A 25,027-nucleotide genomic window follows, 5' to 3' on the forward strand; every position below is an offset into this window, starting at 1 on the left:
GGGTGCTTGTACAGGATTTGGATTTGTGAAAATCCAAATCAAGGCTGGTCAGGGTGAGACTGTTAACACGTGCTCCCCAGGCATCCAGGGACTCCTGTGTGCACACCTCTTACCTCTGTCGGACCCGGCCTTAAGAAGGAACAGGCAGTTTTATTCTCCTGGCTCACCTTCTTAGTTCTCTGGGCTTCTTCAGGTTGCCCTCTTCTGGACGGTCCTGGGAACAGGGTCTGGGGCCTCTGCCTCCGAAGCGCATTTCACTGTTGCTAAGGCCCACTGGGGATGGGGAATGGAGACACCGATAGGCAGGCGACAGGGTTTCTTTCCAGATGCCGCTCAGCTAGGCTCATTTCCTATTAATATAGAAGAAATCCTCGGTGAGGCTTAGCCTTTGGCAGGACACCTGGAGTGTTCTTGCTGACTTCTGTTTTTGGCATAAGAAGGGAGAAATCTAGCAGCATCTGAGATATGCTGACCGCAGAAGCCTTTGCCGAAGCTCGAACTTGTAATGCAGCAGCCAGCAGCTCAGGGGAATACTAGCTTCCCCTGTTACTACTTGTGTAGATCCCTGGCAAGTTGGGTGACTGACTCATCCCAGTTTGCCTGGGACTCCCTCAGTCTTAGCGTTCAGAGTCACGTGGCCTGAGCACATCCTCAGTCCTGGGTGGGCTGGGATGATTGGTCATGATCCAAGTTGATTAACTTCTCCAAGCCCTGATGTCCTCAACAGAGATATTACCTGCGTCATAGGCTTGTTGTGGGGATGTCGTAGGATAGTACAGGTGGAGTGCTGAGCAGGTGTAGCGATTCCCTAGGGCTGCTGTAACAAATTATCAGTACCATAAACTCGGTGGCCTAGAACAACAAAAATATGTTGTCTCAAGTTCTGGAGGCCCAAAGCCTGCAAGCAAAGTGTCAGCAGGGTCGTACTCCCTCCAGACCTGTAGGAGAATCCTTCCTTGCTTCTTCCTAGCTTCTGGGAGTTTGCCGGCAATCTTTGGTGCTCCTTCACTTGTAGATGTCTCACTCCAATCCTCCGTCTTCACGTGGCATTCTCCCCGTTTCTCTGTCTTGCCTCTGTGCATGTCTGTCTCTGCATTCAAACTTCCCCTTTTTATAAGGACACCGGTCATACTGGATTTGAGCCCGCCCTAATGACCTCAGTTTAACTTGATTACCTCTGTGAAGATCCTATTTCCAAATAAGGTCACATCTGAGGTTCTAGGGGTTAGGACTTTAATATGTCTTTTTGGAGGGGACACGATTCGACCCATCACTGCAGGGTTAACTTGGACTATTACTGGTATTTGTATCATTATTGTTGCAATCGTTGAGAACTCAAGAATATCTAAGGGGCGGCTCCAGTATTCAAGGGGAGAAGACAAGAGGCCCCCGTCATAAAGGGGAGCTGACTTGGTTGTTGGAATTCATACCTGCGAACCATTTCAGCACAGAGGCTATAGGAACAGCCCCTCTAACCTCTGGGCTTTTGCACTGTGTGGTGTAGATGGAGCAGATGCGGAACGAGCTACTTCAGGAGCGAGCCGTGAAGCAAGACTTAGAGTGTGACAAGATTTCCCTGGAGAGACAGGTGAGGGCAGCTGGCCCCATGAACCCCTCCCTCCCCCCACCCGCCCCCGCCATGGCTTTGGACTAGAGCCCCTTGGTTGAGCCTTCTTTGCACAGCACCCCCAAGAACTCTGCAGAGTAACTCACCTGAGAGGTACAGGTGTTTCTGAGGCCTTTTCCAGAGAGGTTATTCCCACAATATTAAGCGTGCTTGTGAGTTTAGCAGCTGGGGAGAGGTAGAATTGCAAGTGTGGTTTCTAGATCCTAAAGAGGGCTAAATTCGAATGAAAGGAGAATAATAAAGAAGCAGTGTCCTCAGATGCAGGAGTTGCTAACAAACCTTACTTGAATCACTATTTCTTTTACATGCCATTCATGTAAGTTCTTCACCGAATATGATGTAGGATATTGCTGAAGGAGCCTATTTCTCCTGTCCCACCCCAGTAGGTTTATTTATTTATTTATTTTGGCTGTGCCACACAGCACATGGGATCTTAGTTCCCCGACCAGGGCTCAAACCCACACCCCCTGCAATGGAAGCGCAGAGTCTTAACCACTGAGCATCCAGGGAAGTCCCTGCCTCAATAGGTTTATAAAAGGCCAAGGTCAACCTCATTTGTCTGACATCCAGTAGTCTTAGGACATGCAAAGATTTCACTCAGGCTTCTAAGCAATGTGATAGAATCTCTTCTTTTGGCTTGCCAGGACATGAGTGCAAAGCTTTTCCCTGGATACATCCCCAGGTCTCCTGGGGCCACACATCCTAAGGTGGAAAGCAGGCTTACCGCAGTCACTGACCAAACACTGCCCCACCCTGTGTTCTGCTCTGCTCTGCACAGAGGGCCCGGCAGACACAGCCCCTCACAGCCTCCCTGTCTAATTCCAGAACAAGGACTTAAAGAGCCGGATTATCCACCTGGAAGGTTCCTACAGGTCCAGCAAAGAGGGGCTGGTGGTGCAGATGGAGGCCAGGATCGCAGAGCTGGAGGACCGTCTGGAGAGCGAGGAGAGGTGAGACGGGCCCAGCCGTGGTGCAGAGGCCCTGGTGGGTAGTGGGCATCACATTACAAAATGCTTTCACACCTGTATCTCTTCCCATCCTCGAAAGCCTGTGAGGAAGGCAGAGCAAGTACAACCTTGCTGGAAAATTGTTTCCATTTTATAGATGAGAAAACTGAGACCCACCAAAGTAAATGACTTGAGGAAGGTAGCCTGGCAGAATATTGATGTAGCAGGACTAAAACTTGGGACTCCCCACTGCTCAGTTCTTAGCTGCTCCTTTTCCCATGCCTTAAATAGGACAGGCTGCCTTGTAAGCTACTGAGTTTGAGCTGGAATAGAGGTAAGGGGGCCGTCTCTGCTCTGGGGGGCCAGGTATATTCAAGCAGAGACTGAGTGGCCATCTGTCAGACATGGGCATGTGGGTGGAAGGGACACAGGATCAGATGACTACATGTGATTCTCTACAGCTTGTTCTCAGACCACAGCCTGAGGGCCAGTACCGGGTTAAGCTTGACCAGCCTCAGTTTTTTTTTTTTTTTTTAATTTTTATTTTTGGCTGCATTGGGTCTCTGCTGCTGCGTGTGGGCTTTCTCTAATTGCGGCGAGCAGGGGCCACTCCTCGCCGTGGCGCGCCGGCTTCTTGTCACGGCGGCCTCTCTTGTTGCAGAGCAGGGTCTCTAGGCGCATGGGCTTCAGCAGTTGTGGCACGCAGGTTCAGTAGTCGTGGCTTGTGGGCTCTAGAGCGAGGGCTCAGTAGTTGTGGCTCATGGGCTGTAGAGCGTGGGCTCAGTAGTTGTGGCTCGCAGGCTCTAGAGCACAGGCTCAGTAGTTGTGGTGCATGGGCTTAGCTGCTCCGTGGCACGTGGGATCCTCCCGGACCAGGGCTCGAACCCGCGTCGCCTGCCTTGGCAGGCGGATTCTTAACCACTGCGCCACCAGGGAAGCCCCCAGCCTCAGTTCTTACTCATGGCCCCTCACCTTCCTAGAAGCAGTGTGGGTGTGTGTGCATAGAGTACTTTACATTATCCATTTTCAGTAAGACTTTAGGGACTGGGCCTTTTTGCTCCAGGGCAGCCTGGAGTAAACTCCAAACATTCACAGCCTGGCAGTCTATGACCCACTGCCTTACCAAGTAAAGCCCAGGACTGGGAGCACTCAGGGCAGGTCTGGCTCCGGCTCAGCCTCTCTCTGGCTCTGCAGCCTTGGGCAAAGTCCCTCCCCGTCTCAGAGCCCCTGTTTCCTCATCTGTCCAATGAGCAGCGCTGTCCTACTGTACACTTGTGAGTCTCTCTGACCCTGCGTCCACCAGGCAGCCCTGGGCTGGCCTCCCGGGGGGCTGGGATGAGACGGTCCTCTGTTCTGCTTCCCCCGCTCTTCCAGGGACCGGGCCAGTCTCCAGGTCAGCAACCGCCGGCTGGAGCGGAAGGTGAAAGAGCTAGTGATGCAGGTGGACGATGAGCATCTGTCGCTGACTGATCAGAAGGACCAGGTGCGGGACCCTCTGCGAGCTCTTTTAAGATTTAATGTCTCGGGCTGGGGAAGCGAGAGGGAGGGGAGGCCTCGGCGGGCAGGCAAGCGGTGAAGTTGAGTGGACTGAGTCCGCCCTTTCCACTCCACCCCTTACGTCATGGAATGGGGCCTTTAGAGCCCACTTTAGTAGGGGATTTCAGCAAACTTCAGACCCTGAACTTGGCTTTTAAAAAGTAGAATTTTTGGTCTTAGAGTCTCATCTCCAGTTTCCCGTGAGGCTGGTTGCCCCCTTTGCCACACCTTGGTTGCTGGGACAGAAGGGGGCTGGACCACTGGCCTCTCCGTGCTGGGCTGGGCGACCCTCTGGCTCACGGCCTGCCTTCCCCCTGCAGCTGAGCTTGCGCTTGAAAGCAATGAAGCGACAGGTGGAGGAGGCTGAGGAGGAAATAGACAGACTGGAAAGTTCTAAGAAGAAGCTGCAGAGGGAGCTGGAGGAACAGATGGACGTGAATGAGCAGCTGCAGGGGCAGCTAAATTCCATGAAGAAGGACTTAAGGTGGGCACGTGCGGCGACCCCCCCGGGGCTGTGATGGCCCTGACGTTTGAGGGGAGCCTGATGCTTTCAGAGCGCTCCCACTCCTTTGTCTCAAGCTGATCCCTTGTTGTCACCTTTGGGGTCATCCCATCCTAGGGGTGAGAGCGGCTGTATCCACTCCAGTCGCCCCACGTGATCAGTAGGGTGTCACATGTGTCATCCTCGTACCATTGCCCCGGTGTCAGCTGGGCAGGTATCATCCCTGTCAGGGATGTCAGACTAGCTCACACCACCATGCAGGGAGCAGCTCCTGGACCAGCCCTTAGGGACTCCTGGGTTAGGGAGAAATGAGATAAAGTTGTGGCTTGTGTTCTCAGGAGGACGAGGATATCCCAAACCTGGTCTCCGGAGAGAGCTGCTCTCTCGAGCTCCCCTGCCACGGCCCTAAGGATGGGGGATTAGGTGCCGGGTTGCTTTCCCTGCCTCAGGGTCACTGCCTGGGACATTGGAGTGAGGGGTTGAGTTTAAGTTCACACCCATTCATGGAGCTGGGCCTTTCTTGGAGGCCGACTGTGACCTGGGGCTTTTTGCTGGCTGCCCAGGAAGTTCTCTTATAAATGCCCAGAAGACTGGAGCCTGTTGAGAATCCTGTAAACAGGGCATGTCTATCGAGAACCCAGCCCCAGGCTGGCATTAGGGGGCAAAATTTAAGGGGACACCAAAAATCTCAATCAAGATGCAATATTAAAAAAAATTAATGCAAACAACCCATGGTGAACAAGATGATAAAATTTTAAATTAAGATGGGATTTATGGCAGCACCCTGCTGAGCCATATTGGAGCTTGAGGCAGAAGGAAAAATCAGTACTGTTGACCTTGCCCCAGCCCTGCCCAGCCCACCCTGTCAGCAGCAGCCTCCCGTGCTCTCAGGTGGGCAGTTTGCTTCCTGTTGCTATAGGAACTGGCAGGTGCAGACAAGTTAAGTTCCTGTGCTTATATGCCACTTGCTGGGGTGGAGAGACAGGCGCCTAGAACCCCTTCGCCTCCAGATCGGAGGTGAGCCCCGGTCCAGGGCCAGGAAACACACCGCCTGTTGTTTTGCAGACTTAAGAAGCTGCCAAGCAAAGTGCTGGATGACGTGGACGGCGATGACGACGACGACCTCAGCACGGATGGGGGGAGCCTCTATGAGGCGCCGCTGAGCTACACCTTCCCCAAGGATAGCACCGCCGCCAGCCAGATCTGAGCCCACTTCCAGGGGCCTGCAGCCGCCCGCAGCGGGAGGCGAGGAAGGGAGCGCCATCACCTCCTCTTCGTGGACCAGATAATTCCCCCCTGTGACGTCATGTCCTCCTAGGATCTCTATGGCAGCACAGCTCTGGTAGCTTAGACAGCAGCTATTGCCGGGTATGCGTTGAGACGCCTGCAGCCACTTGGCAGGATGGAGCCCCCGTTCTGCACAGCTGTCTGCAGCACCATCTGCATTGCTGCTCCTCTCTGCCCTCCGCACCCCCGTCAAGAAAAAGGGTCCAAATGCTAGTTCCTATTTAATAGCCATTGTGAAGCGGGGGGGATGCATAGGCTGTACATATTTTAAATCAGACCTTCTCACAGACTGCTGCTGTTCCATTTTGGAATGTTGCAGAGGCTTCGTGGGGTGGCTTGTTTGTAAAGTTCACACATCTCTATTGAGTATTATTTTTAAAAATACAAAGCTACTAGATTTTTAAGTATAACTGAGCCAGAGGCAAGAGGGAGAAAGTACAGACCACTCTGGGCATCAGAGTTGGAAAAAGGAATTGTGGTGATAAGGCACAGTTAATCCTAAGAAGAGAAGTTCAAGTGGTCTTGGTAAAGAACTTGTTGATGGAGAGAGGGAAGTCAGAGGTCGCTTGTATCCGTGGTCCTTGGTTGCTTATTTTATCTAGAATTTTGTTAAAATTTTTGAACCATGCTGAGACCAATACCAGTCACGAGCCGCAATTTCTTTTGCACAGGTGGAGTGGGCAGACATGCACGTACGGTTTTTGACAAATGATCTTGGTTTCCGGGGCCGGGGGTGGAGCCCTCCTGTCGTGTCTTTTTGGTCCTTTCCTCCCGCCTCCAAACTACACTCTCTCCACTGTCCCTGGACGGGGTGGTTACCAGGTGGGGACTGTGAGGGTTTGGGAGCAAGGTTCGTGGACTTAGGCTTGAGGAAGAGGCAGGTGATGTGCAGTAAGGTCATGGAGGAGATAAGCAGGCGTGTGTGAGCGTGGGTAGGAAGGAGGAGGTGGAAGAGGAAGAAGTTGTTGAAAGCTGGGGGGATGTGTAGGATGCCTCTGCAAGAGGCAGATTGAACAGGATCTCAGGTTTATGTCAGGAAAGGGAGGAAGGAAGCAGAAGTCAGACAGAGGCATGTCTGTGCAAACTGGAAGAATCCTGACTTCTGGGACAGAGGCACAGCGGCCGGCACCAGGCAGGAGGTCTGGGACTGGGTGAGGTCTGGGCAAGGCCACGTTGCTGGGATGGAATTTCAGGGAGGCACTGGGAGGATGCTGGGTATCCCGGCACTTCCTCTTGGCCTTCCTGGTGTCACCTCCACTGTGATGATCCCTAGGCACACACAGAGGCCAGGTCCAATCACAGCCAGTCAGGGCCGTGGCCAGGGAGGGAACCCTTCGAGTTGTGTGCATGTGAGTGAGTGTTCAGCTACCTCACAGTGTCCCCACATATCCTGGTAGATAAGAGGCCTGTGACCCCAGCGCTCCATGACAGTTGCCACAGGAAGCAGGGAATCTCAGGGCCCTACCTACCCCAGGTCACAGAGCGCACCCAGCAGGATTCAGAGTGATCAGCCCCATTTATGGGTAGGTGTCGTCGCCCCCCGCCGCCATGGGTGAGGCGCCAGAGCAGAAGAGCCAAGCCCTCTTCTACCTCTGCTGGGTGGAGTGCTTCTTGCCTCTGCTTACTTGTATGGAGAGATTCCTCCCTTTAGCCATTCATTCATTTAGCGTATATTTATTGGACATCCATGATATCCCAGTCTTTGGCACTGGGGACACAGCAGTAAATAAAGTGGATCAAAATCCCTCCCTTCCTGGAGCACTGTCAGGGGAAAAGGGGTGATAGACAACAGTCACACCAATGAACACAGAGGCTGAGCCCCGGAGCCCCTCTGTCCTCTTGGGGAGGCAGCAAGCCTGTGATTGGTTGACTGGCTCATTGGAACCCACAGGGGTTCTTCGACTCTCATATGTTGTTGAGTTCCCCGCTGCTTCCACCACCATTAGGAATTTGCCAAGAAGCCTGCCCAGCAATGCTTCCACCCGCTCATCACTACAGATTAGAGATGGGAAAAGTTGGGGGCCCAAGAACTTTGGGAGCGAGTCAGCATCTGTCTTGGTTTGTGAGAAAGTTTCTGCCTCTCATTCTGGCCAGTTCCTTCGGGTAGCCATGAGGCAGGCTGCAAGAAACAAACTGCCTGTGAAAAGAGAACAGAGCTCACCATTCAGAAGATCTGCATCTTTACCCTAAAATTGGAACGTTAAAAATGTCAACAAATGCGCCCTCCTGCGCTGTAATGGGGCTGGCAGTGAACTGGATGCATGCAGTGCACCAGGATGGGAGGAATATGAGCCTGGGAGCTGAGAGGAGAGATGTTTTCAAGTACCAGCTCATCTTACTGTGGTGACCTTGACGGGTGACCTTGAGAGGCCTGCACTCAGAGCGGCAGATGACGGGGAATGATTGAGGACCAGGGCTCAAGGTCCTTGCCAGCTCTGACACGCTGTCATTCTTTGATCTTATTATGTACACATACATATTTTTTTCTGTTTGTCGCTTTAAGAACTAACCCTACTCAAGAGTATTTTCTTTAGCTAGTTTAAAAAGAAAAAAGATATTTTATTTAATAAACAAGTATGTGGCCAAATGCAGTGCTGAAGAGACAATCATCATATAGCTTTATAATTTTTTTTCCTGCTTCTGAGTGTCATCCGACAATGCCGATAGTCTTATTTTGTTGGGTTTCTGCTTTCGGGTATGGTTTGATTGCCTAGGTTTGTCACCGGGAAGAGACATTCTTAGGCAGCTACCTCCATGTAAGTGAACTCCTGGAGAAAGCAAGTTTGCCTTTCAATAAACGGTATCACCCAGCAGGAATCTTGACTCCCGTTATTTCGACTCCCTTGTTTTCTCCAGAGCTTGGCTCCGTGTCTGCCAAGAAACAGCCCAGGTGAATGGCTGGAAGCTACCCAAGGTAGGGGAACTTGGGGCGTTCCAGGCTGGGACCCGTGTCTGAAATAGAAGGGTGGGGAGGGGGTAAGTGGGGCACGCTGAGAGGATTAATGCCCCTGGATGGTTGTGATGTTCTGAGAAATCCAGACTGCCCATTTCCAGAAAATGGCAAAAGGGGAAGTGTGTTGATAACTGAGAATAAACAGGCACCCCCTGTTTTTCCCTTGTTCCAAAACTGAAATGGGTTCTCCTGCAATCACAGTTAGCACATAATCTCACATGATCTGCAGCAGGCTAACAGCAGGTACCCTGGTCCATTTTATATGAAACGGGAGTCACTTCCACGTGGAAGGGACCTACACTGCTCATGGTCCTCAGTGCCATTCTCTGCCCTGTCCTCTGGAGGCTGATCCCTAAAGGCCCTGGGTCCCCCCCAACGACTGATGACGACTCTGGTCAGGGTCAGCTTGTGGGAGCAGGTGGAGGTCAGCCTTTTTCTGTTGTTACCCCTCTTTTGTGCAGCGTTTCCAGCGGTGATGCAGCCGGACAGGACTGCACAGGATGCACAGGACTTGGGCGACCATACCTCCTCCTTGTGTCTCTGGTTCTAAAGGTGGTCAGGGCGGCCTGCTGCTGTTCCTCTGCGCCCCTCGGCAACCCTGGTGGGTTCCCCCGACACTGCCATCCACCAGGGCTTTTCTCCATTAAACCCTTAAAGCCGCCGCAGGTGGCTGCTGCTTCTTGCCCGTAGCTCTGACCACTGCCCCCTCAACGCCCCCAGTGATGTAAACATCTGGCCCATCCAGCTTGCAGCCCTTGACTCCCTTTATTCTGACTAAACAGAGCATCTCAAATATAGATGAGCTTTTCTAATTTTAATAAGTCCTCAAAGTCTTTGCATAAATTGTTTGCTCTTTTTTTTTAAAGAAAGGTCAGGATTTTGGGGGTGTAATTTTATCATTTGTAAGTAAAAGACACCCTTTTGGTCCTAGTTGCTTTTGAAACTGTATTTAAGCCTCTTTGGCCCCTGTGCCAGGGTCTTTGTGGTGAGCATAAGAGATCCTGAGAGGTTACCTGTCCCCTGTGCCTGTGGGAGGGAAGTGACTCAGGAGCTCAGAGCCAAAGGGAAAAAGTCCTTCCAGGCCCGCAGCTAGCTCCTTCCCCCACATTCTCGACATTCTTCCTTTTTTGAACTTGTGGATGGTTTCAGCGATTCTGTCTTTGTAGGAAGATAGTCATCAGTCAGAAAATTTTCTAAACTTTCAAATGACAGGAGAAAATGACTGGACAGCAAGTTCCTATCAGCAGCTGAACAGCCTCAAGTCCAGAAATTCCAGGCTTTGTGGAGGGGTCAGCAGGCCTTGGTCCTGCTCTCAGACCTGCACTGAAAGTCACCGTGGATGTTCATGTGTATGACCTGAGACCCAGCCTGTCTCCATCTGCAGAGCAAGATTTGAGTGTGTGCCCCATGCCGGGTTTGGTAAAGCTGGAAAGGGTGCAGTGCCCTTCCAAGAGACATTCAACAATGACACCTATTCTGTGTCGGTAGCTTTGCAAGTTTCCTACCGTGAGGAATCTCACTTGGTCTCACAACAGTTGTCAACAGCGCCCCGGGGATGGGGCATGTGATTCCAGAGATCTTCTGGGTAAACAAAATTAAACAGTTTTACAAGCAAGGCAGAAATGTTGGCAGGTAAGGAATCTGAGGCTTGGGGAGGCTGGGCATTTTCCCATAGGTCACATGTGGAGTAAGTAGCCAGCCCAAGGGCAGAACCTGCCAGCATGGGCCAGGTGTTGTTGCAGATACAAGGTTTAAGGCCCTGTCTAGGACCTTTATAAGCTTATAGTGTGATTACAAAAATGATTATCAAGCTAAGTGGAAATTAGATACAAATATTAAGTCCTTCGTATATTTATGGCACACCAAATTTGTCTGCCCTTGGGCTTGGCTAGCCCTCTGCCTATAGCCGGTGCCACTGGTTTCCCCTGGTTTTCCACGTACAATTCAATAGCTAAGTGTGTTGGCCACTTACTGCTCTATATTGGGCATTGTTGTAAACCCTCACTTGTATCTACTCACTTGATTCCTCTGACTACCCCCTGAGCAGGTGCTCGTGACAGAGGCAGAGGGAGTTACTAACCTTCCCCAGGGCACATGGCAGCCCATGGAAGAGCCAGGACTGGAGTCTGGGACTGCGTCTGGAGTTCGCACTCGGAGCCAAGGAGCTCTGCTGCCTGCCACCACACGCACTGCCCTGGAGGACGACGGTCTTCCATTTGATCCTGTGTTAGGGCCTTCCAAGTCCTCCTGGTTCTTCGTCCTTCAGCTCTCCCCTTCATTTGTGAGTGTCTGTGCAACTCAACAGCCTGCTGCTTGCCTCCACTCTTGAGTGCTTTCATCAAAGGCACAGAGAAATCAAAGTTAACTTCTGAAGCCACAGACTTGAACTGCAAGGAAGTGCTGAGAGTTGCCAAGGTTTAGAAGGTATTGGGAGTGGTCATACTGTGCTAGCTGAGACTATGAGGGAATGCAAACTGAATAACCAGAGGAAGCAGAGCAATAAAGAGAAGGGAAACTGAAAAGAGAAGCAGAGACACTGATAGAAAGAACGGGTGGTTGAGTTTTAGAGCTTTCTTGTTTTCTGAGAATATTGCCATTTTAACAATGTTAAATCTTTTCACCTTAATTATGGCTGTCATTCCACTTAATAAGTTTTCTTTACTATCTTTTGACAACTCTCAGTTGATCTGTGAGTATCCTTTGAAATGTTTTCTTGAGTTAACTTGAGTAGATCTCTAGTCTTTTCAAGCATATAGGTATTTGGGGGGCCATATTATGAATTACTTTCGATGCTAGGGCAACACGTTTTTAATTCTCTAGGCCAGGGGTACCTAGTAACTATTTCTGAGATGGAGAATAGTGTCATTAGAAGTATGTTAAATGAAGATTAATCTAGAAGGAGTATGTAGGAGAGATGGAGAACCGTTTGCTACTGTGATCTTTGGATCTCTCGTTTTGCCATTGATGCCCCCTTGGTGCTGTGCTAACCTGACTTATCTGGGCCTGATCTCGTGGGGTGATTTTCGGGCCACTCCACCATCTCCCTGTGTGGAAGGTGAACTTGGGCAACATCAGCAAGTCCCTGGGTTTGGGTGAGTCTCAGGGAACACTTACCTTCCCAACCCCCAGGAGACTTTGGGATGAGAACCTTCTTCTAGAATGGTATGTAACCATAATAATCTTCTTGTGTAATGCACCTTTCATATTAGTCTTACACTCAAAACTGCACTTGCAACCTGAAATCAGTAAGTTGTCCTCAGTGGGACACCATTGACTGTGGTCACTAATAAAACCCCTCACCCCAGAGTAGCTCATTGAAGAGTAGGGGGTGGTCGGGCTGCAGTCTGGAAACCCTGGATAGCACTGGGCTGCCTTGTGGAGGTGACACGTATTTCTGCTAAGCTGGGTGGGCCTGGGCTCTGGAGCCCTGCCAGTGGGCAGGGTCCGACCTTTGTGCAGGGAGGGAGGAGTTCTGCGGGGCAGAGCCAGCTTCAGGCCTGAGAGCTGTGTGCAGGTCATCTTGAAGGAAGGGGACCCCTCTGCCCAGCCAAGGCCCAGGAGTGGAAGGACTCAGCTGTGAAAGCTGACTCCCCGCCTCCTTAACTTGGGGTGCCAGTCAGGGTGGGGGTTATGTATGCCGGATGGGAGAGGTGATAGGTACCTGCCTCGCCATCCATGTACCAGACGGAGGGCATTCCTTCTGAGCCCTACCCAGGGACTGCACAAAGACCAATAAGTTTTGCCCTGTGGGTGGGCCTTATTTGGGGGCAGTGGGAATGATTCTTAACATCTAAGATCCCTCAACAGGGTAGCAGCTGCACTTGGGCAGACTCCTGTGGGCCAGGGATCTTTATCTGATTTCATCTGCATCCTGCAAGGTAGGTAGTGTTACCCCCTTTCACATGTTAGGGAACATGTACAGAACAAGATGTCATTTGTCTTAAGTCACCAGCTAGTCAACAGTGGGGCTGGGATGAAGTCCCCTGTCTGCTGCTCTTACAGTCAGTTTCCCCATACCTTGGCCCTTCTGCCTTGCTGCCCCTCTAGAACAGCTCCCACTGACCCCCTCAGCTGAGGACAGTTAGGCACAAGGGCTGGGAGGTTTGTCGGTGGTCACAGGGCCTGGCCTCTGGATCACAAGTTTGCACGTGGACTCTGAGGCCTGCAAGGAGGGACGGCAGCCAGCCCGCCTGCTCCTCTCTGCAAGCCCCCTCCCACCGGCTGCAGGCTGCCAGCCTAGCTAACCTCATTCCAACTGCCTCTGGCCTTCGGGCCCTTCCAGGACAGGCTGTTTCCTGGAAAGGACTCGGAGAGTAAGATAAACCAGTTGGCTCTAGCTAAATGCCCTCCTGCCTTTGAACGGGCCAGGCTGGTAAGCCTTCCAGTCCAGCTCCTTGGTTTGCTTGGTCCATCTCTGGGCTTGGCCACCTTGCCTTTCATCAGGTGCCAGTCATTCCCGGCCTATCACTGGGAGTGAATATGACGTTCTTTGGAGACAGGCACGGTGCTCCCTGCAGAGCTAGGCAAGGAAACAGGATCTGAAAAAGATGGGTGACAGGGTCCCTCCGGGGCTCCTGGCACCTCCAGAAGGAGACAGTCCGTGTCCCTGTCCATTGTCCCTGGGCAGATGTATCCTGGCGTTTAGATAATGAAGAACTAGAAAACAGAACTGGCCTCCCCTCGACTTGCCTGCCGGCTTCTCCTATGACCCAGGTATTGTTGCTGATTCACACATGGCTTCCTAAACCAGCTTCATTGTCTGAAACAATTCACTCTACCACCACCTCCCCTTCATGGAAATTAAAAACACATTTTTTTTTGGTCTGTGTCATTGCTGCTGGATTCTAAAATCAAGGTACAGAATGCTCCTGGCCTTCCAGTCTAGGCCCCATGGAAAGGTTAGGTGTGCCCAGTATAACCAGGTTAGTCCACCCCTGTGATGGGCAGAGGCGTGCAGGCAGGAAGCATCGCGCTCTCCCTTCTGGTCATCACATGGTCAGCACATCGGAGGACTGCCACTGTATGTCCAGAGCTGCTTCCCAGATGTTAAGAGGCCAGGTGTGGGGTTGGTCCCTGTGACTTTACTACCAACCTCAGCAACAAAGATATTTAGGGGAGCATCAGATATGGGGAAGACAGAAATAGGCCAGATAATGCAGCATGGTACTGGGTCTTAGAATTTCCATTTGAAGACTTCTGGTTCATTTTGTTGAGAAATTTGTGTTCCCACCGCCAAGAATTAATAGTGGTTCATATTTGGTCATATCTGCTTCATATTTTTAAATAAGAGAAAGAAAAGTTTCCCCCTTTGTCTCTCATTCCCTGCCTCATTCCCTTTTCTCCTTCCCAAAGGCAACCACTATTCAGAGGATCAGCCAGTTTGTTGTATTAGCATCTAGGATAAATGAATGACTGGAGGTGAGACTATAAGAGAATTGTTTTAAATACTCTCTGGGAAGTCAGGACCTTAATAGCTGCGCTGGGAAGGGATGAGACCCCACAAGGGGGACATAATTGCCTAATGGTTTGAAGACTAAGCTGTTTCTAAAGGTGAACCCAGATAGAGGCAGAGCCTTGGCTTGGCTGAGTTGGGATGTCCAGGCTTGGGTGTCCTGAGCTTACCTTCCCTCCACGGTGGAGAAGAGACCTTATGCTGCCACAGAGATATTCTTTCCCCTTCCTTACCCAGCATACTGCTGCCTTTTATCCCTCAAATATGCTGAACAAATATTGAATAGTATTGATCTGAGGGAACACCTAGTTATTTGCCTGTTTGGGAAGGGGCATTTTGAGTTGCTGTGGTGCTCGCCATGTCTAGTTCCAGGCTCACAAAGATCAGGGTCTCACTGGCTCCCTCCCCTGGAGAACAAAGAGCACAGCATCCTCCGTCATCCCTGGGAACACCCAGCTGTGGCTTGGAATTGCCGTTGTTCCTTGGCTGCTGCCTTTATGGGCCCTTGTGCTTGCAACCTCCTGGATGGTCACATGGGTGAGGAGGGATGTTGTGCACCCCATTCAGGACCAGCTGGGTGCTAGTGGCCATGTTTGTTTAGCCATGTTCTATTTGGACCCTTGATGATCAAAATGTGAACATCATTTGGTAAACTTTCCTTTTGTTTTTTTCTCCTTTTTGGATTTTATTTTAAAAGAGTTTAGTGACATGGATCTTATTTCATGAGATGCAGTAAGGTACAAGTCATGGAAATTTTAAAGTTTGAGTAAACTTTCCTTTTAACTTCAACATTCCAGGAGCTGGAATCCTTACACACCAGGAATAGCTCTTTGAACGTTTGTCAATAGAGGCATGCCTTATGGTGTTTGTTCTTCCTTAAGTATACATTTCCTAGCCAGAAGTTTCTAAAAATAGGACCATACCTCAGTTTGCCAAGAGTCCTCACCCATGCTCCTGCTTGGCAGGTAGAGGGATTGAAAGATGTCCCTTCTTTCTTTACGTATTTATTTTTCCATATAAAATAGAGTAACCATATTAACAAAAAATTGGAAAATAACCCTGCCAGCCTAATGCAGCCATCTTGAGCATTTTAGCACATTTCCTTCCAGTTTTTTTCCAATGCATTTTTTTATACTTAAAAAAAATAAATTTATTTGATTTATTTTTGGCTGCATTGGGTCTTCATTGCTACGTGCGGGCTTTCTCTAGTTGCGGTGAGCGGGGGCTACTCTTCGTTGCGGTGCATGGGCTTCTCATTGCGGTGGCTTCTCTTGTTGTGGAGCACGGGTTCTAGGCACGCAGGCTTCAGTAGTTGTGGCACACGGGCTCAGTAGTTGTGGTTCAAGGGCTCTAGAGCACAGGCTCAGTAGTTGTGGCACACGGGCTTAGTTGCTCTGTGGCATGTGGGATCTTCCCAGACCAGGGCTTGAACCCATGTCCCCTGCATTAGCAGGAGGATTCTTAACCACTGCGCCACCAGGGAAGCCCCCTATGCATTTTTTGTTTTGAACATTAGGGTGCGTGTATCTTCTTTTTTTAAAAATATATGTTTATTTATTTGGTTGCACCGGCTCTTAGTTGCAGCAGGCAGCCTCCTTAGTTGCAGGACATGTGCTCCTTAGTTGCAGCCAGTGGGCTCCTTAGTTGGGGCAGGTGGGCTCCTTAGTTGTGGCATGTGAACTCTTAGTTGCGGCATGTGGGATCTACTTTCCTGACCAGGGATCGAACCTGGGCCCCCTGCCACTAGACCACCAGGGAAGTCCCTCCTATGCTTTTGTTTAAGCATAACTATACCCACAGTATTGATGTGAGTTTATATATGCTTTGCTGTCACTTAACATTAGAATAAGCATGTTTTCTGATAATAGAGAACCTTTATCTCTCTAAAAATGCTGCATAACAACGAATTGCATGAATCGCATCAGTTAATTACCATCCCTATATTATTGGATGTCTAGGATCCTAAACTTTACCTTCCTACAGTGAATATTTTGTATCTGTAGTTTTTTCCGTATTCAAATTATTTGCTTTGGCTAGATAACCAGAACTGGAATTACTGGGGTATCAAGTGAAAAAGAAATCTTTACGTCTCTATAAATGTTGCCAAAGTGCTTTTCAGAAGGGTTTACCAATTTGCATAGACACCAACAATATACAGATGTGGCCGTCCCTCCGGGTCCCCCATCCCTCACTTTTGCTAATTAACCTCTCTTTCTAAGTAATAGAATAACTTCTTTTATCAGGTTAGTCTCCTTTTGTATTGTCAGTGGGTTTATTATATAAGATGTCCTTCTGTGACTTGCCTATTCTTATCCTTTTAATTGTTATCTATTAATTGTTTTTTAAGTGGCAGATGATAAAAATGCAAACAGTATAATAGAGTAAAACCGTGAAAAATAAGTAAAAAATAAGTAAAACAGTAAAAAATAAGTCCTCCATCCTTAACCCCAATCTCTCCACTCTCTACCCAGAGGCAAACACTCTTTCTCGTTTATTTTATTTCTTTCAAGTCAGCTTTTCAATGTTTCATCCAGAATTTATGTGTGTCCCACTGGACACATTCACAGAAAAGTAAATGAAAGCAACTCGAGGGTATTTATAAAAGGCGATGAGGAGAGTGTGAGCTCTGGGAACACCCCTGCCCCAGGCTGACTCTTTCCCCACAGTGAAGGAGACCTGCCTCTGGACTGCTCACCCAAGGGTTACATCCAGGATGTGGGACTCATGGGTCAGTGAGGTGATCCTGAAAGAAGGCTGCCCACAAAGCTGGGGTTTTTTTCAGTGACTCTAGTGTCAGATACATGAGGGAGCTTCAACATAAGAGGCCAAGGTCTGTCTGAAGAGGCCTAGGCATTCCAAAGGGAGCCAGGCACCCGAATCCCTATGCCTGGACACTCCTAGGACTCTACACGCTCAAGCCCCAGGCCATGGCTGTGTCAGCCCCAGACTACTGCGTGGACTGTCCTTTCCCATTTGCCCACTCAGGCCTCACTATCTCTTCTTCTCTGTTTTGGCAATCATCTTCTGCTGCTTACACATTTTTCTCGGAGGATCCTTGATTCCTTACTCTCTGACTGCCCACCGGCTTTCAGGTCCTCTTTCAAGGGCACTCTCTGCCCCAGCTCGTGTCAGGCCCAATGGGTGTCTCTCCTCTAGCAAGTCCACATGGTCAAAACCATAAATATAGGAACTTATTGGGGAGGGCAGCGAGGATGGGGACCATTGGGCAGGTGGCCCAGGAGGAGAGAAATTACAGGGCCAACACCATCTTCCTAAGATGGCAACAGGAGATTTGAACCAAAGGCTCAGGGTCTGCTGGAGGCTGCGTTCCCAATCAGGTATTAGTGGTGGCTGCTGCAGTGTAGTTTTCTCAGGGCTCCTGGGTTCTCAGGTGGGCTCCTTAAGGGGCTAAGAGGCTGATGGGATGGAAGACTTCACGGGGCTACCTGCTGTGAGTCCCAGCATGACCACTGTGGTGGCTAGCAGGGGGCGTTGGTGGCAACTTCTGGCTATGATGTGGTAGATTAGTGGGTGCTGGATATCCAGGGCCCCGCCCACCAGTGGTGGAGTCCCAAAGAGGACTTTGGACAACAGCAAGGTTTGTCTTCCCAGCCTAGCCCAGGTCACCTGGTCAACTGCGGCTCCTCAGTTACCTTTATGTCGCAATGTTTGCATCGTACTGATTTGAATTCCAGCATTTCTTGTGTGCTACTATTGTGTGAGAGACCAAAGTTTTTCACTTGCACCTTTCAGAGAGAGTTTGCCATACACCTACTGTGCACTGGTCAACGTTGAGATAAGTAGGGCTCAGTCCCTGGACTTAAAGGAATAAAAAATGTCCACTAAGAACTAAAAAGCAGTAGGGTCTAAATCACTAAAAAAGAGGTATACATTAGGTGCGTTGGTGGTTCATGATGGGACAGGTCCTTACTGGCTGGGCTAATTAGGGAAGGCTTCATGGAGGAAATGGCATCTGAGAGGGCGTTAAAAATGGGTGCAATATTTTAGGGCATTTTCTAATAAGATTTTAATCTTACAGATGGACTTGTCTTTAGTGAAAAGAACAAAGTGAACCCTTGGATGCAGGCAAGATTCAGAGAATCAGTCAGTTCATTAGAATCTAGGATAAATGAAGTGGAGGAGTGCTTGGAGGTGAGGCTGGAAAAGAGGTTTGGGACCATATTTTTGGAGGACTTCAAATGCCACTCCCAGAAATAGGAAAGCAGTGGATGTTTATAATCAGATTTTGGACAAAGAACAGAGGAGTTGGGTTTTATGCCTCCTTGTCCTTTCTGAGAAGGAGATGAATAATTTTTTAAAAGTGGCTGGTGAACTTTGTTCTTATAGAAGTTATGACACTTGATCATTAGTAAGGAAAATTAGCTACTCCCATTGGAAAAATCTCTTATCTGTTTCATGCGTCTCAGCGTGCAAATCACTACTTAGTCTAAGCCAGTGCTTCTCAAACTTAAGTGTGCATCAGAATCAACTTGGTGTGGGGGGGGTGCTTGTTAAAACACAGACTGCTGCCTTCACTCCCAGAATTTCCGGGACAGCCAAGAATTTGTTGCTGATGCTGCTGGTCCGGGGACCACACTGAGACCCTCCCGATGAAACTTCCTACCTGACCTTTCTCAATAGATCCACTGGGTGGCAGCAGAGAGCACCACAGTCCGACCACTGGCCAAAGCTGGAGTCCTCAGGCCGGGGCTTCCCTGAGCCATCGATGCAGGCCTTAGCTACTGAATAGCCACACAAAACAACCACGACACCCACGACATCCAACACGCAAGGACGCCTTGTAGAGGGAGTGCTTGGTGACTTGGATCTCGTTCCTTCTCTGGGGTGTCCCCACCCCAAACACTCTCCGCCAGGCCCTCAGATCTCTCCTCAGCTAGTCCCTCCCTGAGGAGCGGAGTGTATGTGATAACGTTCAAGGTTGCTTCCACGAAGTTTCTGAGGATGAGGTGACCTAGAGCTTGGAAAGGGAACCGTGGGGTCCAGAATGGAGGGGTTAGGCTGTGGCCGCGGGGTCCACCTGATGTCCTCAAATCAGGGGCGCGCGGCCCGCTGTGTTGGCAGAGAACAGCCCTGACCCAGACACAAGGCTGGAGGTAGCCAGGTGCCATCCTGAGTGAGACGCATTCCGCCACGCCTACGGGTGTCTAATAAGTCTGCAGGTTTTTCGGTTAATCTGTGAATCACTGAGAAAGAATCCACCCTGTTCTGGTCAAAGGTGGCAAATAGAGTGAACTGTAATCAACAAAGGGCAAAGAGTCAATTATGCCTTCTGCTAATGGCTCCTTATTTTCCCTCTGAAGGTTTTTCTCTGGTTCTTTATAGTCTAGTCTGCTTACGATATTTGTTCTTTGTTATATACCTGAGATCACATGCCAGCTATTTTTATCCTAGTTAATTTACTTATTATCAATAGCATTCCATAATGTGTTAAAGCATTATTCTAGTGGTTTTGAACATTTTTGAACATCTAATGTTTTGAACATCATGAATATCTTTTAAAATCACTATATAGTTTTCTATCATGTATAGAAAATACATTTTAGTTAATTCTTGTAGGCATTATTTTCTTTGGTATTTGGCATTATTTTCTTGGAGTAATATCCCAAAACAGGAATTATTGTGTCAAATGCCTTTTTTGCATGCAAGTGGAATTTTTATTAACTTTTTCATTTATGCAAATAATTTATGCTCTTTATTTAAAAATACAGATAGGTAAGTAATAATAATAATATGAATATGAATGAGAAGGTTGAGGAGGGGGAGAAGGAAAGTCACCCTTGGTTTCACTATCTAGAAATAACTTAATATTTTTGTGTATATTTGCCTCGGCTTTTTCTCTGTGTACAGGTTTATTTTTATAAAGTGTGGAACCATACTTTTTGTACTGTTATATAACCTGCTAGAGATATCATAAATGTATACAAATCAGTAGTCTGTTGCAGGATATTTAAGTTGCTTCTTTTTTGTTTGCTGTCATAGGTGATGCTGCTATTAATTCATTAAACAAATATTCACTGAGTTCCCACATATGCCAGGTGTTTTGCCAGAAGCTGTGTCTACAGGGGTACAATTGTCAGCAGAAGACAGGATTGGTGGGGAAGAGGCCCAGCTGAAAGGCTCCTGTCATCAGGCTGGGTTTTCTCCACTCTGTTTGCTCACATGGCTGAGAGGGACTCAGCGCTGTGACAGCGGCCACTGACTGGGTGCGGTTCTGTCTCTTCCATCAGCGCCAGTGTTTCCTGGTTTCTCTTCCTGCTCACACACCTGCCAGGGTGGGGCCTCATGGAGTTGGCCTCCTTCCTTCCTGAAACAGCCAACCAAAGCCAGAGGGGTAGCCTGGGAGCTGGTCCCACACCTCTGATTCTGTTGTTCCTTCTGTGCAGTATGTTCAATGATCATGAAAATGACTAGACATACTCGTTGTCAGTCATAAAAGAAAAATGGCACTGGCTGCTTCACTGTGGAAAAGTCTCCCATGGAGGCTGCTCCATCCTGCTAGATCCCTACCCTTTCTTGCACGCTATTTGCTGATACATATTTGGTATATTGGGAGGGAGGCTAAGACCTTTTTTTTTGCAGTACACGGGCCTCTCACTGTTGTGGCCTCTCCCATTGCGGAGCACAGGCTTCAGACGTGCAGGCTCAGCGGCCATGGCTCACGAGCCCAGCCGCTCCATGGCACGTGGGATCTTCCCAGACCGGGGCACGAACCCGTGTCCCCTGCATCGGCAGGCGGACTCTCAACCACTGCGCCACCAGGGAAGCCCAAAAGACCTTTTTAAGTTTACATTTTCATTACCCCTAAAAGAAGCCCCATACCTATTAGTAGTCACTCTTCCTCGGCCCTGGCAACCACTAATGAGCTTCCTGTTTCTATGGATTTGCCTATTTGGGACATTTTATATAAATGGAAGCATACAGTATGTGGTCTTTTGTGTCTGATTCAGTTTAACATGATGTATTCAAGGTTCGTCCATGTTGTAGCATGTATCAGTACTTCATTCTTTTTTATGGCTGATACTATTTCATTGTGTGAATATACCACATTTTGTTTGTACACTCATCAGTTGACTGGCATTTGAGTTATCTCTGTTTGGCTATTATGAGTAATGCTGCTATGGACATTAGTGTATAGGTTTTGTTTGAACATATGTTTTCAATTCTCTTGGGTGGAATTCTCTCTAGGAGTGGAATTCCTGGGTCATAACATATCTCTGTGTTTAACCTTTTGAGGAACTGTCAAGCTGTTTGCCAAAGAGGCTGCATAATTTTACAATCACACCAGCCTTGGAGGAGGGTTTCATGCATTTTTTTTTTTTTTTTTTTGCGGTAGGCGGGCCTCTCACTGTTGTGGCCTCTCCCCTTGCAGAGCACAGGCTCCGGACGCGCAGGCTCAGCAGCCATGGCTCACGGGCCTAGCCGCTCTGCGGCATGTGGGATCTTCCCAGACCGGGGCACGAACCCGTGTCCCCTGCATCGGCAGGCGGACTCTCAACCACTGCGCCACCAGGGAAGCCCATCATGCATTTTTCATTGCAGTTACCATGACAGTCTCTAAAATCCAGGCAAGTCACAAGCCACCTGGCCCAGTGGCTCCCCAGCTCACAATTCCACATGCAGGAAATTCTCAACTCGGCTGTGATCCTCTTATCTTTCTGCAAGACAGGTTGACGTGTGTACTAGGTCTTCATGTGTCATGATTGTATATGTTCTTTAGACAATTGTCCCTCGTGACTTATATTTCCCCTTCTGGTACCTGACTTTTGTTGGTATTGGTAACCTATGAGTCCAGTGACTTCAGTGCAGAGGCTCTATCACACTTTAACCTAGAATTCCATTGCTTTGGACCAATAATAACACTTTCTTCATACAGTCCTTTGTAATTAACAAAGCCCTTTCCTTCAGGGCCTTGGGCTCTACTTTCAAAGGTGTTGGCCTTATTAAAGCACAGTAATCCCTGCTAAGGTGTGTTAACGGCCAGCAAGATGTTGACCTTTCATCGGGGACTCACTGTGTCCTCATATTTGTCCAGTACAAATGAGTCTGTAATGGTGAGAATAGAGTAGCTGTGGAGGCCCTCTTAAACCCGGCCCTGGAGGACTCCCCCTCTATGCGTGGGTTATAACCTTCGCATTGCTGTAGGAAGATAGTGCCATGTTCAAGCCAAATTTTTCTAGATTTTTCCTCATACACAAAGATCATTGATGAAAAAGCTAAGATTGGTGGCAGGATTTCAAGGAATTTTTGCTTATGTTATTTTAATTTTCCAAAACATTGAATATGTAATAACTGAAAACTTTAAAGAAAGCAAAAGAGGGGTGTGAGGCCCAGGATCTGGATGCCTCTGGAGTTGACAGTTCTTCCACAAGGACAATTTCTATTTATGAGCACTCCATCCTTCTTGTCCATAAGCTGGTTCTCCATGCCTGAGAACATTCTCACAGCCGTGGTTTCTTTAAAAGGAGAGCTTTTGCAGAAGACTTGTCAAATATTTTTTCGTTAACTATAGATTACTACAACTCCTTCCCCCTAACATCAGCACCAATGTACATGTTAATTCCCTCTGAAAATGGTCAGGCATGATTACTCCTCAGAAAGGCCATGTTTCTGTCTCTCTCACTCCCCAAAGTTTCTATATTCCCAGGTATTCTCAGTATGAACTTTTCATTTTTTCAACTCACCCTGGATAAAAAAGATATCAGATCCCTTCAAACAACTCCTATGAGAGCTCTGTGTTTCCAAAGGCTGAGCAGTCTAGAATCCTAGTTCCTGAAGGCCCTGTGGTTAATCTAAAGGCTGGGTGTTCCTTGTTTAAGTTCAAATTTATTTTCTAGCTTGAATGCAAGTACCCACATTTGCAATACTACCCTAACACCACTTACTAGTGCAGTCCATCTGTATGTTTCCTATCCTAGCATTATATCACTCAGAGAGTTCTAATATTCCAACGAGCTACCAGCCTGGAAATAAAGCAATTCAAATTCCCAGGAACAGTGGGTGCCATATTACCATTGCTCTATTTCCCTGTGATACTTATTCATCAGAGATGATCTCTTATAATTTCGGAGGTCATTTCATCCAGTTCTGTTTCCAAAAAGGACTATATCTAAAATGACCCAGGATGTGGCTTTCTACCATATTCTTATATTATGAGTGTGGAAAGATGACGTGTTTGACAAATAATTACTTCCAGGATCTAATTTTTATGAATTTAGTAAGTTGTACTTGATCTAACCTGAATATTTTTTTGCTGTGTTGCATGCCATTTTCTCAGGGTGGATCTGGTAACTGAAAAGAGTAAACTCTATGCACTGAGTACATATTATGTACCAGAAACCATACATCATGCTTTACAAACATTACCTTATTTTATTTTTAAAACAGCTCCGTGAGGTATGTATTACTGGCAGCCTTTTCCAGATGAGGAAGAAGAGGCCTAGAAGCATGAAGTAGCTCACCCAGGTGACACAGTGAGACTTCTGGTTAAACGTGGCAGGTTGAATGCACTACTTTACCACTACTCCTTCCTGAAATTCTGCTAAAACATCACATTCAAGAGATTTTTTTAACGGCTGTAAAACAACAGCAGTAGAAGAGGACAGTAAACAATAGCAATAAAATCTGGAAAGCTGAAAAGAGTTGGACATGTGTCAATTTAACAGACCAGAGAATGGTATATTGTAGCAGACAGTGAAAGAAGCTTGAAGTATGAAGAATCCTTTGAAAATGGTACAGATGTGGCTAAATATAGGATTTGTCAAAAACTTGCACAGATCCTCTTTCATCCTAGCAGAAGACTAGACATTGGTTCCCTGGAGTTGCTGGCTTTGGGCAGTTGCACAGCTGAGGAGAGGGCACTACGCTACACTGGGGATTGAGCTACAATCTATATGCTGAATGGTGAGACCACTGGCCCCTCCACCACCCTGCTCCAAGAACACTGGCAGCCAGGTTGATATCTTCCAGGCAGGAGGCTGTAGGATTCCCTTCTGGGGAAGATGACCGGCTCAGGACATAGAACTTAAAGATGCTGAGGGTTGAGAATCCCCACTGGAAGTGCCCCATCAAAACAACAGGAACTTGGGAAGAGACAGGCAGTCTAGCTAGCAGAAGGAAACAGCCCTTGGGCAACAACACCAAGGTCCTGTGATTGGTTGATCCCCAGAGAATACATATGCAAGCACAGGAGTTTGTAATAAGGGAACATTCAGAAAACAGAAATAATCCTTGGACTTCAAAGTTTAAGAGCAGGAAGAAAAAGAGAAGATGAAGTTAAGGAAATCACCCAGAAAGTAGAACAATAACAACATACATGAGATGGAAAATAGACATAATAAAATTATAGGATCCTTCCAGACAGTCTAACATCTGAATAATAGGAGTTCCATAGAGGTGGAGCAGAGATTATAGAGGGGAGGAAAGTGTCAAAGACATAATTTGAGAAATTTCCCCATATCTGAAAGACACGAATGTACAGACAGAAAAGGTCCACAGAGCACCAAGCACAATGCATGAATATAGATCCACACAAGGCATATAATCATGAAATTTCAGACCACTAGGGGCAAAGAGGAGACCCTATAATCTTCCAAGCAGAGGGAAGGGGATATTAGGAATGAGAATAGTGTTGGACTTCTTAAGAAAAACAAAATATAAACTAGAAAATCTTTACTAATGCCTTCAAAATTCGGAGAGAGAATTA

General features: G+C 48.2%; 1 protein-coding gene across 4 annotated transcripts in view; it reads left to right on the forward strand.

Moving 5' to 3' along the window:
• The window catches only part of CGNL1 (cingulin like 1), a 163,720-nt gene extending 155,004 nt beyond the window's left edge, over window positions 1–8,716 (forward strand). For all 4 annotated transcript variants that reach the window (XM_081229529.1, XM_081229530.1, XM_081229531.1 and 1 more), the window contains 5 exons: window positions 1,505–1,588; window positions 2,453–2,577; window positions 3,949–4,057; window positions 4,431–4,594; window positions 5,678–8,716. In XM_081229529.1, coding sequence (XP_081085655.1) covers window positions 1,505–1,588; window positions 2,453–2,577; window positions 3,949–4,057; window positions 4,431–4,594; window positions 5,678–5,819 — 624 coding nt within the window. In that variant the 3' untranslated portion in view covers window positions 5,820–8,716. The remainder of the gene's footprint in view (window positions 1–1,504; window positions 1,589–2,452; window positions 2,578–3,948; window positions 4,058–4,430; window positions 4,595–5,677) is intronic.
• The last annotated feature ends 16,311 nt before the right edge of the window (window positions 8,717–25,027 follow it).

Source organism: Mesoplodon bidens, assembly GCF_964165515.1.
Source record: "Mesoplodon bidens genome assembly, chromosome: 3".
Taxonomy (NCBI): domain Eukaryota; kingdom Metazoa; phylum Chordata; class Mammalia; order Artiodactyla; family Ziphiidae; genus Mesoplodon; species Mesoplodon bidens.